Genomic DNA, 17,632 nt, shown 5'->3' with positions numbered 1-17,632 from the left:
ATGGACAATGCACTTACTTTAGATGCCAGCCGGCAGATTTCCCTCTGTGCATCTCTCATATATAAGACTGAGTCTTTGATATGGTCTATGGTTAGCAGGATCGTGTCTCTGTCTAATGTGTCAATATTTTCTGACAGTTTATCTGACCACGCAGCGGCGGCACTGCACATCCATGCTGACGCAATAGCTGGTCTAAGTATAATGCCTGAGTGTGTATATACAGACTTCAGGATAGCCTCCTGCTTTCTATCAGCAGGTTCCTTGAGGGCGGCCGTATCCGGAGACGGTAGTGCCACCTTTTTAGACAAACGTGTGAGCGCTTTATCCACCTTAGGAGGTGTTTCCCAACGTGACCTATCCTCTGGCGGGAAAGGGAACGCCATTAGTACCTTCTTAGGAATCACCAATTTTTTATCAGGGAAAGCCCACGCTTCTTCACACACTTCATTTAATTCATCTGATGGGGGAAAAACTACGGGTAGTTTTTTCTCCCCAAACATAATACCCTTCTTTGTGGTACCTGTATTTATATCAGAAATGTGTAACACCTCTTTCATTGCCTCAATCATGCAGTGAATGGCCTTAGTGGGCACCAGGTTAGACTCATCGTCGTCGACACTGGTGTCAGTATCAGTGTCGACATCTGGGTCTGAGGTAGCGGGCGTTTTAGAGCCCCTGATGACCTGTGAGACGCCTGGACAGGCACAAGCTGAGAAGTCGGCTGTCCCACATTTGGCATGTCGTCAAATTTCTTATGTAAGGAGTCTATACGTGCACTCATTTCTTTCCATAAGCTCAACCACTCAGGTGTCTGCCCCGCAGGGGGTGACATCCCTTCTAATGGCATCTGCTCCGTCTCCACATCATTATCCTCATCAAACATGTCGACACAGCTGTACCGACACACCGCGCACACACAGGGAATGCTCCAACAGAGGACAGGACCCACAAAAGCCCTTTGGGGGGACAGAGTGAGAGTATGCCAGCACACACCAGAGCGCTATATAATGCAGGGACTAACTGAGTTATGTCCCCTATAGCTGCTTTTTCTACATAAAAGTATACTGCGCCTAAATTTAGTGCCCCCCCTCTCTTTTTTTACCCTTTTCTGTAGTGTAGACTGCAGGGGAGAGCCAGGGAGCTTCCTTCCAGCGGATCTGTGAAGGAGAAATGGCGCCAGTGTGCTGAGGGAGATAGCTCCGCCCCTTTTCCGCAGACTATTCTCCCGCTTTTTCCTATATTCTGGCAGGGGTATTTTCCACATATATAGCCTCTGGGGCTATATATTGTGGTATTTTTGCCAGCCAAGGTGTTATTATTGCTTCTCAGGGCGCCCCCCCCCAGCGCCCTGCACCCTCAGTGACCGGAGTGTGAAGTGTGTGTGAGGAGCAATGGCGCACAGCTGCAGTGCTGTGCGCTACCTTGGTGATGTCTTCTGCCGCCGATTTTCCGGACCTCTTCTTGCTTCTGGCTCTGTAAGGGGGACGGCGGCGCGGCTCCGGGACCGAACACCAAGGCTGGGCCTGCGGTCGATCCCTCTGGAGCTAATGGTGTCCAGTAGCCTAAGAAGCCCAAGCTGGCTGCAAGCAGGCAGGTTCGCTTCTTCTCCCCTTAGTCCCTCGCTGCAGAGAGCCTGTTGCCAGCAGGTCTCACTGAAAATAAAAAACCTAATTTCTATACTTTCTTTCTAAAGGCTCAGGAGAGCCCCTAGTGTGCATCCAACCTCGGCCGGGCACAAAATCTAACTGAGGCTTGGAGGAGGGTCATAGTGGGAGGAGCCAGTGCACACCAGGTAGTCATAAATCTTTCTAGAGTGCCCAGCCTCCTTCGGAGCCCGCTATTCCCCATGGTCCTTACGGAGTTCCCAGCATCCACTAGGACGTCAGAGAAAACTACTCTTAGTATGTATGTAAGTTCTCATGTACACTTTCCTCATGTTCTATCCCCAACACCCATGTCTTCTCTGCTCCTGGTCTCCAAGTCCCACTTAGTGACTCTGGCAGCACATTCACTCCCTCTGGTCCCCACATAAACCCACAAACAACGCATCTTTGTAAAGGTCTATTCTGTATTGTTACCAAGAGCCCTCTTCCAAATATGACATCATGAAGTGCCAGATATACTGCATCTGCCATAAACTGTGGATTATACTAAAAGGATACCACAGTATAGTATAAAAATATGAGATCTCTCTCTCTCATATATTTATATATATATATATGACAAATGTGTATTGGATTTAGTCATGTCTCTGCACACTACATGTAACAATGTAATTGCTAACACAGCCACAGATGATCTGACTCCATCCGCGTCACTGAGCCATGTCCTGCGCTTTCATGAACATCTTTCATGTGACCCCAATGAGTTTAGGATCGGTGCTCCTCAGCAGCGTCATTGGGTGTACTGTGTACTGTCATGGTGCGCTGAACACAGACGTGTCACTCTGTGACCCGGGACGTAGTATCCACAACTAATACATCTCTGAAACGCAGCGTACAGCCACGGTCATTCACATTTAATTGAGGTCATCAGGAACAATCCTAATCAAACAGGTTGTGTCTTTCATGGCTTATGTGTTATGTCCTTATCAATAAATGAGCAGCAGATTTGTACATAAAACAGGGAGATAAGAAGGAGGCTTTTGCAGAAGCCATCGGAGACCTATGGTGGTACCCCCTCCTGCACCCCCCCTCCCCAAATCGTCCTTGTTATTTAACTCTATAATGTAGTCAACACGTGTCTAGAGTAGTTCCACACCCCTCACTGCTACTGTACCTACAGCTATTATTTTTTCCTTAAACTACTGTACGTATATACTCTCTATATACACTCATGCTAATTTTATACTGTATATTGATCTACAATGTTATTTTTAGAAAGTAAAAAAATACAAACGCAAGGAAATAAAACACCAATGAATAAAAAGCACAGCAATGGATGACAACGTGTTTATTACCTAGTGTCGGCTGTGCTGTAAATAACTCATATTATTAATGCAGGTGCGACTCTGCCTCATGCAGCACATACTGTATGCACAGATTTTTGCAATGAACAAACCATTTATATATATATATATATATATATATATATATATATTCCCCGAATACATAGTTATTTTGTTTCTTTTATCGGTTTTTCGGTAGAAAAATAATTGTAAATGGCAGGAACCATGTATACAATTACAAATCAATAGCTCGTCAGCGAGAGATTTCTCGGAGGTGAAATCACCATTGTGTATTCATTACTGACTCGCCCAAATTTCTATACCGTCTATTTGAAAGCGAAAAACTCTCACAACCCATGTACAATCCCTGCAATGTACCTCCGGGTCAGAGACAACACGCCTGCTATGTTTTGTTTTGTTTTTTTATTTGCAGTTAGAATTGAAATAATGACTGGAGAGGAATAGGTAATTACAACATCCAATCAATAGAGTAATCTACAAGAATGATATCCCTAAACGAGAAGCGGAGCTTCCAAGGTTGGAGAAAGACAAATGGCATTGTATGCTTTTAATCACAAAAGCGCAAGTGAAATAATAAATAATGAAACGGATCCCGGGATGAGCCTCAATAGGCAGCGTGTTGTGTAGAATTGTTATAGTGCTTTCTGACAGCTGCAAATAACATAATACTATCTCTCTTTTTATGGGGTAAAAATATACACAAAAGGCACAGTCATTATATTTCTCTTTTCCATTCAGATTTTCCAGGTTACAATGGATTTATGGCTGGAAAAGAGAAGTTAATGTATAATGACAAAGGAGCTAATCAGAAGGGATCAGTACTAAATGCCGCCGGCCGGAATCCCGGCGGTCGAAATACCGACGCCGGAATCCCGACCACACAATCCCGACAGGGGTGGCGAGCGGAACGCAGCCCCTTGCGGGCTCGCTTCACTCGCCACGCTGCGGGCACGGTGCCTCGCTACACTCGGCACACTGTTATATTCTCCCTCTATGGGTGTCGTGGACACCCACGGAGGGAGAATATGTCGGGAATATGCGGTCGGGATTCCGGCGTCGGTATTTCGACCGCCGGGATTCCGGCCGGCGGCATCTTGACCGCATCCCAATCAGAAGTGGCATACCCCCCCATTTATTCTATAAGGCTTCTTCCATATATCATCACGTTTGTGTGGGCTTTCTCCTGGAGCTTCTATTTCCTCCCACATTCCACAAGTGTGTATGTGTCTATGTGGAATGGAATATAGATTGTAAGCGTCACTAGGGCAGGGGCTTGTGTGAATGCCTGCAGTATTCTCTGCACAGCGCTGTGTAATGTGTGCGCTGTATAATAAATGATACTGTACCCAGGCTCAGTGCTGATGAGATCTAGCTCAGTTCCAGCTGTGCTCTATGGGATGCCTGTACAAGGAAGCTGGCAGTGGTGACACTAACCTAAGTGGCGGCCCTGTGTGTAGTAAGATTTGGAATATGAACTGCTGTATCTCGCAGAATTATTATTATTATCCTTTATTTATATGGTGCCACAAGGGTTCCGCAGCGCCCAATTACAGAGTTCATAAACAGGAAAACACACACACACTGTTCTGTTCATTCTCTGAGGGAAGCAGCTAGGAGCTGGGAATGCACCATATATACCTTACATTGTGAGATCCCTCCACACAGAAGGCTAACTGAGGTTGAGCAAGTTAGGCTTCTGAAATTATTCTCTTTTTGTTTATTGAGACTGCTAGTAACCTGTATATCTTTTCTAAACTCCTTATATTCTTTGTAATCTTTTTACCATTGTAAACCCGAAGATATTTCTTAATTATAATAAAAAGATAATTAGATCTGACTGCTGTGTTCTTGAACCCAAGTCAAGCCAAGTGAAGTACGTTACCTATTGTTTTCATGAGATATTGAGATTGGTGATTACAGGTGAAGCTAAAGACACCTGCAACGTCCGTAATACGTTGAAAAGTCTTTGCTGGTGGCAGCGGAGATTCGCACGGCGCAACTCTCGGATTGTGTATCCGGAGAGTTGGGCGGCCGGGGTCCGTGGCAAAAGAAGGGAACCACCATCTCTGTCTGGGAGAGATGAGTAACAGCATTCTACCTGTGTGGTATCCTAACCTAAGAAATAACTCTACTCAGACTACCAAGCCAAATGCTAAAATACAAAAGAAAATAGAATGGTGTTAAGGAACCACATATTACTCACTGTCCTAACATTAATAATAAAATAACACATTATATATTAAGACGATTCATAAAGTATGCAAACTGGACAGTTCTACGCAGCAAATATGCTTTACAGGTGTCCTATAGATGTATGCTATCAAGATATTGGGAGATATTCTCATTGAAGCGTCTCTCCCTCTGCCTAAAAGGCACTTTTCAATATGATTATTAAAGTTGAGGAAGCAGGCCTGAAATCACAGTATGTCTGCAGAAAAGGGTCACAATCACAGTCTACAATCCACAGCTGGCCCCGCCAGTAGTCATCCACTAAAGCTCTACACTCAGATCCCAGCTCGTTTGGCTATCTACAGTACAGTATGTATGTTTTCCGACTGAACTATAATCCTGATGTGTGCCCCTTGGGGTCGAGTGTCAGGAACAGCCTGTGTGTGGTCATCTCATACAGCCCAGTACATGATAAATGCCTCAATGATAAAGTGAGAGATGACTTATACAGTAGCCGTTCATCTCTTCCAGCGGCTCTACTCCTGCTAGGTGCGCCGTTGCTACTGGTGATTCCTCGCTGATTACTACCTCGCTTGCCAGCTGTAATGTGCACCGATAATTGTACTGTTAATTGTTATTTCTGCTCTATTTATGTTTTGGTTACTGTAATGTAATGTAATGTTCTGTGTGCCCTGTACTGTCTTACTGTTACTGTAGACACGTAGACACTTATGGCGCCTTAAACATAAAATGTAATAATAATCATAAACCAACTCTAAAGCTGGGTACACACTGGAGTGAAGTAGGGCCGATTTGCCGTTTCGTAACCACAAATCGTTCACATCGCTCACTGTGTACAGGTGATCGAGCGATCCCGCGGTCCCTAGCGACAGTCGCCAGGTTTAATGTGCTGCACATCTAACCAAGCGATATCACTAGCGGCCTTGTTTATGCTTGGGAAAGACAGAACATGATCATTCTATCCTTCATAAAACTCAAGTCTAATGTGTACATAGAATCTGGGCTCTAGGGCGTTCGTTACGATGTCGGAATGAACGCCCGTCGCTCCAGTGCGTACCCAGCTTTACCCCTAACCCTAATAACCGCAACCTGAAAGGGCAACTAGATGGGCCAAATGGTTCTTACCTGCTGCCACATTCTATGTGACTGCTGCACTCACACTGTGATTCTAAATCAATAAAAGAGTGCTCACTTGTAACACCTACTGTAAGACGCTGTCCAATAAATAGAAGCACAGTAACTGTATAATAAAATAACCTTTTTTTTCCTGAAGGTTTAATCTATAATTGCACAACTCTCTTGCTGTGGCTCCACAACATGGTTTTTAATTGCAAGTGTCAGTTTCTTTTGCTTTCCACAGTGTTCCAGAAGACGTGCTGAGCAAAACAAGTCCATTAACTTAAACACAAGACGGTAAGGATCCTTACTTGCGACCCGTGTGCCGGGTGAGGCGTACAATCAGCTTATGAGCTTCTTCTAGACTGTTTTGCGTTTCCTTCACAAACGATATGGGTTTCTGCAGGCCGTGCTTCTCCAAGATCTCAGACACACTGACAACACAAATCAACATGTGGAAATCAATTATAATAAGCACTTTCTACATAGAAAGAATCACTTCACTCTTTCTTTTACTGGTTTTAAAGCCATATTAAATCGTTTAACGTGGAACCCAAATCTGACGTACAAAATACAGGAAACCAGTAGTAAACATTCAAAGACATAAACATAATTGTATTATGGCGCACCAAATAAACAAACCAGCCTAGCTGCCTATGTATCATGAAACGCAGATGGAGCAGTTTTTCTTACAGTATTTAGCTTATTAATTAAACAGATCATTATCATATTCTCCCAGTGAATTTGTAACATTTGCCCTGTGCCGCAATGGGAAAACAATTCTACTACATCTGTATCTTAAAATAACCGTTAAGTTATAGTTAAGATTTGTGTTTCATACAGCAGCTGAACATCAAACTAGAAATGGGACAGAACCTGCTTATTTCCATCTGATATAGAGAAATAAAATATAAAAATACAAGGAATCAGGAAGAACTGTAGCAAAACCATCTGGAAGCTCTATTACTGTATACTAATGTACTATGCACAACAAAGTCATTGCTTTTCATGAAATCTGTGGATGTCATTGTTTGGCGGTGTCTCCCTCTGTTATACATGTACTTTGGAGACTAAGGACCCGAGTCGCATTCAGCAGCGTCTATTGGCAATCGTCCACCTGCGAGCTTCTGCCAGTGTAGCGTTCATGCTAGGCTGTTTTAGCGCTGTGTCCTGTCCGGTTTTAAAACTACAAAATGTGCACTGCCCTATCAGTATCGCCATGATAAAACAGCCTGCCTGTGCCTTACCATCTGCGGGCCGCAGTGTCCACCGGCTGTGTAAAGATGAGGCTACCGGTCACCGGCGCCGGGTGAATAGACTATTCACAGTGAGCAGAAGGCTTGGAGGCAGTCCAGCATGTCTGTAAGAGCTGGGCATGCCCCTATGCGTGACAGCAACAGGGCCATACCCTCTTTTCAGGCGTGCACGCGCATAACACCTGCCCTCACTCTACTCGCCTAACACTACAAGTGGCAATACAGACTCATTTCCTTGCCCACATCCGTGTGGAGGAATGTGCAAGGACTGAGAAGCCCCCACTTTTACTGCCCAAGCACACTGTGATACTGACTGGTGCGTTCTTACACGCCACTATCGGTCCCGTCATCCAGAATTGCACCAGCCCTGTAACAGCTGCAGTGTCTCTGTCTGACTCTGGCCTCCTATGTATGCGGCTGTGTAGCTGTGAGTGGAGCCGCTTGCATTAACACGTCCGTGACGCCCATTGAACGGACAATTTTTGTGAGCACTAGCAGCCACCGCCCAGGAACGTTCATCACTTTTCTGCCACCTTTCTCACACCGTCTGAATGGATGGCAACAGCCCCTCTGTGGGTACACTCTGTGTAACGCACGCGTTGTAGGGGACACACATGCACAGTTGCGTGCGAATAAGGCCCTAAATAAATTCTCCAAGGTCACTAGGAGTGGACACTGGGACTGCAACAAATCTCTCTGCATCATATTCAGAGAGGGCTTGTAGCCACTAAGCCAATTCCCGAACTGTTGTAACTAGATAATAAAGCTGTACATGTAATAAAGTGACTTTGTCGGCTATACATTAGAACGACCGGTAATCGGGCCAATGGTCGGGGTGATTTCCTTTCATCCCGGACCATGCCAGGTTGCCGGTACATACCAGGAAGATTTAATGAATAACGGAACAATCACTGTTCCGTCCTTATATGCATGGCGCCGCGTGGAATATCATCCGGTTGGCCGTGAAGCGCGGCTGACCGGAAGAGGCCACGTGACCCGCGGCAATTAAGCATACACTTCAAGATATATGCACAGTTTGTTGTTACGGTACAGCAAACCGTGCCGCTAATGGCCAGATGTGTACCCACCCTTAGTTTCTACCTCTAGTACTTTCCATATGGAAAAAAATGGCAAAGTAAGTATAACAAAATAGCTAAATAAATAAAAATTAAAAAGTAAATGAAAATAGAAAACAGAAACCAGAACGGTCGCCTCTTGGCAACAGATGCCGGCGATGGAGGTCTCCTGTGATCAGATTAAATTGTACAGTAACTTGGTTTGTAGAAGGTTGACATTGATGTCAACATCATTAATGTTGACGTCGGAAATGTCCACACTGTCATAATGTTGACATTCCCACTAGGGTTAGCGTGACGCTAACCCTAGTGGGAATGTCAACAATATGACATAGACAAAAAAAAATAAGAATTTACTCACCGGTAATTCTATTTCTCGTAGTCCGTAGTGGATGCTGGGAACTCCGTAAGGACCATGGGGAATAGACGGGCTCCGCAGGAGACTGGGCACTCTAAAAGAAAGATTAGGTACTATCTGGTGTGCACTGGCTCCTCCCTCTATGCCCCTCCTCCATACCTCAGTTAAGGAAACTGTGCCCGGAAGAGCTGACACAACAAGAAAAGGATTTGGAATCCAGGGTAAGACTCATACCAGCCACACCAATCACACTGTACAACTTGTGATAACCATACCCAGTTAACAGTATGAACAACAACTGAGCCTCAGTAACAGATGGCTCATAACAATAACCCTTTAGTTAAGCAATAACTATATACAAGTATTGCAGACAATCCGCACTTGGGACGGGCGCCCAGCATCCACTACGGACTACGAGAAATAGAATTACCAGTGAGTAAATTCTTATTTTCTCTGACGTCCTAGTAGATGCTGGGAACTCCGTAAGGACCATGGGGATTATACCAAAGCTCCCAAACGGGCAGGAGAGTGCGGATGACTCTGCAGCACCGAATGAGCAAAGGCAAGGTCCTCCTCAGCCAGGGTATCAAACTTGTAGAACTTAGCAAATGTGTTTGAACCCGACCAAGTAGCAGCTCGGCAAAGCTGTAAAGCCGAGACCCCTCGGGCAGCCGCCCAAGAAGAGCCCACCTTCCTTGTGGAATGGGCTTTTACCGATTTAGGATGCGGTAACTCTGCCGCAGCATGAGCTTGCTGAATCGTGTTACAGATCCAGCGCGCAATAGTTTGCTTTGAAGCCGGAGCACCCAGTTTGTTGGGTGCATGCAGAATAAACAGCGAGTCAGTTTTCCTGACTCCAGCCGTCCTGGCTACATAGATTTTCAAAGCCCTGACTACGTCCAGCAACTTGGAAGCCTCCAAGTCCCCAGTAGCCGCAGGCACCACAATAGGTTGGTTCAAATGAAACGCAGATACCACCTTTGGGAGAAATTGGGGACGAGACCTCAATTCTGCCCTGTCCATATGGAAGATCAGATACGGGGTTTTACATGACAAAGCCGCCAATTCTGACACACGCCTAGCTGAAGCCAAGGCCAACAGCATGACCACCTTCCACGTGAGATACTTTAGCTCCACAGTCTTAAGTGGCTCAAACCAGTGGGATTTCAGGAAATCCAACACAACGTTAAGATCCCAAGGTGCCACTGGAGGCACAAAAGGGGGCTGAATATGCAGCACTCCCTTAACAAACGTCTGAACTTCAGGCAGTGAAGTCAGTTCTTTTTGAAAGAAAATAGATAGGGCCGAAATCTGGACCTTTATGGATCCTAATTTTAGGCCCATAGTCACTCCTGACTGTAGGAAGTGCAGGAATCGACCCAGCTGGAATTCCTCTGTAGGGGCCTTCCTGGCCTCACACCAAGCAACATATTTTCGCCATATACAGTGATAATGTTTTGCTGTCACGTCTTTCCTAGCCTTTATCAGCGTAGGAATAACTTCATCCGGAATGCCCTTTTCCGCTATGATCCGGCGTTCAACCGCCATGCCGTCAAACGCAGCCGCGGTAAGTCTTGGAACAGACAGGGCCCCTGCTGTGACAGGTCCTGTCTGAGAGGCAGAGGCCATGGGTCCTCCGAGGTCATTTCTTGTAGTTCTGGGTACCAAGTTCTTCTTGGCCAATCCGGAACGATGAGTATAGTTCTTACTCCTCTCTTTCTTACTATCCTCAGTACCTTGGGTATGAGAGGAAGAGGAGGGAACACATAAACCGACTGGTACACCCACGGTGTCACTAGTGCGTCCACAGCTATCGCCTTAGGGTCCCGTGACCTGGCGCAATATTTTTTTAGCTTTTTGTTGAGGCGGGACGCCATCATGTCCACCTGTGGCAGTTCCCAACGGTTTACAATCTGTGTGAAGACTTCTTGATGAAGTCCCCACTCTCCCTGGTGGAGGTCGTGCCTGCTGAGGAAGTCTGCTTCCCAGTTGTCAACTCCCGGAATGAACACTGCTGACATTGCTAGCACGTGATTCTCCGCCCATCGAAGAATCCTTGTGGCTTCTGCCATTGCCATCCTGCTTCTTGTGTCGCCCTGGCGGTTTACATGGGCGACCGCTGTGATGTTGTCTGACTGAATCAGTACAGATTGGTTTTGAAGCAGGGGCTCTGCTTGACTCAGGGCGTTGTAGATGGCCCTTAGTTCCGATATATTTATGTGTAGAGAAGTCTCCAGACTTGATCACTGTCCTTGGAAGTTTCTTCCCTGAGTGACTGCCCCCCATCCTCGGAGGCTTGCATCCGTGGTCACCAGGATCCAGTCCTGTATGCCGAATCTGCGTCCCTCGAGAAGATGAGCACTCTGCACCCACCACAGCAGAGACACCCTGGCCCTTGGGGACAGGGTGATCAACCGATGCATCTGAAGATGCGAACCGGACCATTTGTCCAACAGATCCCACTGAAAGATCCTTGCATGGAACCTGCCGAAGGGAATTGCTTCGTAAGAAGCCACCATCTTTCCCAGGACTCGCGTGCAGTGATGCACCGACACCTGTTTTGGTTTCAGGAGGTCCCTGACCAGAGATGACAATTCCTGGGCCTTCTCCTCCGGGAGAAACACCTTCTTCTGTGTCCAGAATCATTCCCAGGAAAAGTAGACGCGTCGTAGGGATCAGCTGCGACTTTGGGATATTCAGAATCCAGCCGTGCTGTTGCAACACTTCCTGAGGGAGTGCTACGCTGACCAACAACTGCTCTTTGGACCTCACCTTTATGAGGAGATCGTCCAAGTACGGGATAGTTATAACTCCCTTTCTTCGAAGGAGTATCATCATTTCGGCCATTACCTTGGTAAATATTCTCGGAGCCGTGGAGAGACCAAACGGCAACGTCTGGAATTGGTAATGACAGTTCTGTACCACAAACCTGAGGTACTCCTGGTGAGGTGGGAAAATGGGGACATGCAAGTAAGCATCCTTGATGTCCAGCGACACCATAAAATCCCCCTCTTCCAGGCTTGCAATAACCGCCCTGAGCGATTCCATTTTGAACTTGAACTTCTTTATATAAGTGTTCAAGGATTTTAAATTCAGGATGGGTCTCACCGAACCGTCCGGTTTCGGTACCACAAACATTGTGGAATAGTAACCCCTGCCTTGTTGAAGGAGGGGGACCTTGATTATCACCTGCTGGAGGTACAGCTTGTGAATTGACGCCAGTACTACCTCCCTTTCCCTGGGAGCAGCTGGCAAGGCTGATTTGAGGTAACGGCGAGGGGGAGTCGCCTCGAACTCCAGCTTGTATCCCTGAGATACAATTTGTACAGCCCAGAGATCCACTTGTGAGCGAACCCACTGGTTGCTGAAGTTTCGGAGACGCGCCCCCACCGCACCTGGCTCCGCCTGTGGAGCTCCAACGTCATGCGGTGGACTTAGTGGAAGCAGGGGAGGATTTTTGTTCCTGGGAACTGGCTGCCTGGTGCAGCTTCTTTCCTCTACCCTTGCCTCTGGCCAGAAAGGATGCTCCTCTGACCCGCTTGCCTTTCTGAGGCCGAAAGGACTGCATTTGATAATACGGTGCTTTCTTAGGCTGTGAGGGAACCTGAGGCAAAATAGTCGACTTCCCAGCAGTTGCTGTGGAAACGAGGTCCGAGAGACCGTCCCCAAATAGTTCCTCACCCTTATAAGGCAAAACCTCCATGTGTTTTTTAGAATCAGCATCACCTGTCCACTGCCGAGTCCATAATACTTTCCTGGCAGAAATGGACATTGCATTAATTCTAGATGCCAGCAGGCAAATGTCCCTCTGTGCATCCCGCATATATAAGACGACGTCTTTTATATGTTCTATGGTTAGCAAAATAGTATCCCTGTCGAGGGAATCAATGTTGTCTGACAGGGTATCAGCCCATGCTGCTGCAGCACTACACATCCAGGCTGAAGCAATAGCAGGTCTCAGTAGAGTACCAGAGTGTGTATACACAGACTTCAGGATAGCTTCCTGCTTTCTATCCGCAGGATCCTTTAGGGCGGCCGTATCCTGAGACGGCAGTGCCACCCTTTTTGATAAGCGTGTTAGCGCCTTGTCCACCCTAGGGGATGTTTCCCAACGTAACCTATCCGTTGGCGGGAAAGGGTACGCCATCAGTAACCTCTTAGAAGTCACTAGTTTCTTTTCAGGGGAACTCCACGCTTCTTCACACAAATCATTTAATTCATCAGATGGGGGAAAAGTCACTGGCTGCTTTTTCTCCCCAAACATAATACCCCTTTTGGTGGTAACCGAGTTAATATCAGAAATGTGCAATACATCTTTCATTGCAGTAATAATGCATCGGATGGCTTTTGTAGACTGTACATTTGTCTCATCCTCATCTACACTGGAGTCAGACTCCGTGTCGACATCTGTGTCTACCATCAGAGCTGGCGGGCGTTTATGAGCCCCCGACGGCTTCTGAGTCGCCTGGGCGGGCGCGGGCTGAGACCCCGGCTGTCCCAAGGGTGCTGCGTCATCAAACCTTTTATGTAAGGAGTTGACACTGTCGGTTAAGACCTTCCACATATCCATCCAATCAAGTGTCGGCCCCGTCGGGGGCGACACCACATGTATCTGTCCCTGCTCCGCCTCCACGTAACCCTCCTCATCAAACATGTCGACACAGCCGTACCGACACACCGCACACACACAGGGAATGCTCAGACTGAGGACAGGACCCCACAAAGTCCTTTGGGGAGACAGAGAGAGAGTATGCCAGCACACACCACAGCGCTATATAACACAGGGATTTACACTGCTAATAAGTGATTTTCCCAATAGCTGCTTGTTTGTATCGATTTGTGCCTAAATTTATGTGCCCCCCCTCTCTTTTTAACCCGTTTTGTACCTGGATACTGCAGGGGAGAGCCTGGGGAGCGTGCTTCCAGCGGAGCTGTGAAGGGAAAATGGCGCTGGTGTGCTGAGGAAGAAGGCCCGCGTTTTGTGTGACTTAATGGCGGGGGTTTGCACACATATACAGCGCTAGACTGTATTATGTGTGTAATTTGTGCCAAAAGGTATTATAATTGCTGCCCAGGGCGCCCCCCCCCCCAGCGCCCTGCACCCTACAGTGACCGGAGTGTGTGGTGTGCTGTGGGAGCAATGGCGCACAGCTGCAGTGCTGTGCGCTACCTTAATGAAGACATGAGTCTTCTGCCGCCGATTTCATCTGTTCTTCTGTCTTCTGGCTCTGCAAGGGGGACGGCGGCGCGGCTCCGGGAACGGACGATCGAGGTCAGGCCATGTGTTCGAACCCTCTGGAGCTAATGGTGTCCAGTAGCCTAAGAAGCACAAGCTAGCTGCAAGCAGGTAGGTTTGCTTCTCTCCCCTCAGTCCCACGTAGCAGTGAGTCTGTTGCCAGCAGATCTCACTGAAAATAAAAAACCTAACAAATACTTTCTTTCTAGCAAGCTCAGGAGAGCCCACTAGGAGCACCCAGCTCTGGCCGGGCACAGATTCTAACTGAGGTCTGGAGGAGGGGCATAGAGGGAGGAGCCAGTGCACCCCAGATAGTACCTAATCTTTCTTTTAGAGTGCCCAGTCTCCTGCGGAGCCCGTCTATTCCCCATGGTCCTTACAGAGTTCCCAGCATCCACTAGGACGTCAGAGAAAATACATTCCAACAATGCTGACATTACAATAGTGTCAACATTTTCTTATTGGGGGGAATTCGATTAAAAGTGCTATTGAATAGCGTCGGAAGGAGTGCCCAGAGCTATTCTATTAGCCTCGCTGAAAGATCACAAGTAGAGGTGCGAGCAGAAATCCTACTGGTGCCGCAATGTGAGTTGCAGCCTTACCGCCCATCCTAACAGCACTACAACCAGCACTTAAGTCAGAGAATGCCGTTAACTATGAATAAACCGCTATCTTTAGGCGCGGTAACCTGCATCTTCCGATGTAAGCGCTGTGCGCGATGCAGCTAACTGAAAAGCCCTGGGCACTCATTCTTAGCCTTATTCAATATCGCATTTTATTGAATTCCCTCCATTGATCTAGTGTATGCCGACATAATATAACCAACACTCTGTATTATATAGTTCGGTCTCATACATTACCTGATCCTGCTACAAAGCAGCAGGCTACAGGCTTTGAAGAGGGCAAAATCCAGGTAGAAGAACTGTAAAATGTGTTATTTTTCTTCTACCTGCCTGCGACTAGGACAACACTCACATGACACTGCTACGTTAGTAATATAATAAGAAACATGAAAAATGGCCACTCCGAGGCTCCACCGTTCAGTCTTTTATCAGACATCTACCTGCATCGGGTGACGCTCTCCTCGGGCACTGCCACTGACACCATGAAACAGGGATATTTATGATTTGATTTGGTGTTTGCTTGGCAGAGTTGATCACTAAATCAAAGAGCACCATACCGAAATATTTCTTTAGCAAATAGCAAGCCGACGGCTACAATGAACATGGACATAATGCCCATCTGTTTCTAATTTATAGTTTATGCTTCGGTTTCCAGGCAAAACATATTTTAAGAAAACTTTTTGCTGCTTGACTTTAAGGTCCAAAGAAATCTGAAAGAAAAGCATATTGCTGGCAACGTGTGATAACTTACACAGACAGGCCTGCCGCTGCGTGTTCTCTGCAATATGGAGAGGGGCACTGTAATATTACACATCTGTCACATAGGAAGCAGCATAAAGGGAAGCTGCACAGCGTTATCACATGTCACATGTCACTGATGAGGTCTGTATTACAGAGTATACTAGGCAGTGCAGGTAGCAGCAGCCTGTGTGGGCTCATCCTTGTGGAACAGTTAAGCAGCCCGATGTGTGTGCCACAAGAGCACTAAGTTATATGTTCTGATACCTAGACTGTATAGATACAATCTGAACCAAGAAATTGTGGGTTCAGATTTATTATGCATTTGAATATGAGAAAATAAGATTTTACTTACCGATAAATCTATTTCTCGTAGTCCGTAGTGGATGCTGGGGACTCCGTAAGGACCATGGGGATATAGCGGCTCCGCAGGAGACAGGGCACAATAATAAAAGCTTTAGGATCAGGTGGTGTGCACTGGCTCCTCCCCCTATGACCCTCCTCCAAGCCTCAGTTAGGATACTGTGCCCGGACGAGCGTGCATAATAAGGAAGGATATTGAATCCCGGGTAAGACTCATACCAGCCACACCAATTACACCGTACAACCTGTGATCTGAACCCAGTTAACAGTATGATAACAACGAAGGAGCCTCTGACAAGATGGCTCACAACAAGAATAACCCGATTTTTGTAACAATAACTATGTACAAGTATTGCAGACAATCCGCACTTGGGATGGGCGCCCAGCATCCACTACGGACTACGAGAAATAGATTTATCGGTAAGTAAAATCTTATTTTCTCTGACGTCCTAGTGGATGCTGGGGACTCCGTAAGGACCATGGGGATTATACCAAAGCTCCCAAACGGGCGGGAGAGTGCGGATGAGCCTGCAGCACCGAATGAGAGACTCCATGTCCTCCTCAGCCAGGGTATCAAATTTGTAGAATTTAGCAAACGTGTTTGCCCCTGACCAAGTAACTGCTCGGCAAAGTTGTAAAGCCGAGACCCCTCGGGCAGTCGCCCAAGATGAGCCCCCTTCCTTTTGGAATGGGCTTTTACAGATTTTGGCTGTGGCAGGCCTGCCACAGAATGTGTAAACCGAATTGTATTACAAATCCAGCGAGCAATCGTCTGCTTAGAAGCAGGAGCACCCATCTTGTTGGGTGCATACAGGCTAAACAGCGAGTCAGATTTTCTGACTCCAGCCGTCCTGGAAACATATTTTTCAGGGCCCTGACAACGTCAAGTAACTTGGAGTCCTCCAAGTCCCTAGTACCCGCAGGTACCACAATAGGTTGGTTCATGTGAAAAACAGAAAACACCTTAAGGAGAAATTGAGGACGAGTCCTCAATTCTGCCCTGTCAGAATGAAAAATTAAGTAAGGGCTTTATATATGATAAAGCCGCCAATTCTGACACACGCCTGGCTGAAGCCAGGGCTAATAGCATCGTCACCTTCCATGTGAGATATTTTAAGTCCACAGTGGTGAGTGGTTCAAACCAATGTGACTTTAGGAAACTCAAAACAACATTGAGATCCCAAGGTGCCACTGGGGCACAAAATGAGGCTGTATATGCAGTACCCCTTTTACAAACATCTGAACGTCAGGCACTAAAGCCAGTTCTTTCTGGAAGAAATTCGACAGGGCCGAAATTTGAACCTTAATGGACCCTAATTTTAGGCCCATAGACAGTCCTGTTTTCAGGAAATGTAGGAAACGACCCAGTTGGAATTCCTCTGTAGGGGCCTTCTTGGCCTCACACCACGCAACATATCTTCACCAAATGCGGTGAAAATGTTTTGCGGTTACATCCTTCCTGTCTTTGACCAGGGTAGGGATGACTTCATCTGGAATGCCCTTTCAGGATCCGGCGTTCAACCGCCATGCCGTCAAACGCGGCCGCGGTAAGTCTTGGAACAGACAAGGCCCCTGCTGGAGCAGGTCCTTTCTTAAAGGTAGAGGCCACGGGTCTTCCGTGAACATCTCTTGAAGTTTCGGGTACCAAGTCCTTCTTGGCCAATCCGGAACCACGAGTATCGTTCTTACTCATCTCCCTCTTATGATT

At 46.9% G+C, this 17,632-nt stretch overlaps 1 protein-coding gene across 3 annotated transcripts in view; it reads right to left on the bottom strand.

Moving 5' to 3' along the window:
• NBAS (NBAS subunit of NRZ tethering complex) overlaps positions 1-17,632 on the bottom strand; it is a 1,316,984-nt gene that overhangs the window by 866,420 nt on the left and 432,932 nt on the right. For all 3 annotated transcript variants that reach the window (XM_063915380.1, XM_063915382.1, XM_063915381.1), the window contains one exon: positions 6,586-6,708. In XM_063915380.1, coding sequence (XP_063771450.1) covers positions 6,586-6,708 — 123 coding nt within the window. The remainder of the gene's footprint in view (positions 1-6,585; positions 6,709-17,632) is intronic.

The sequence above is a fragment of the Pseudophryne corroboree genome, chromosome 4 (assembly GCF_028390025.1).
Source record: "Pseudophryne corroboree isolate aPseCor3 chromosome 4, aPseCor3.hap2, whole genome shotgun sequence".
Lineage (NCBI taxonomy): Eukaryota > Metazoa > Chordata > Amphibia > Anura > Myobatrachidae > Pseudophryne > Pseudophryne corroboree.
Note: the sequence above shows the minus strand (reverse complement) of the source record. Positions and strands in the feature narration are given on the sequence as shown.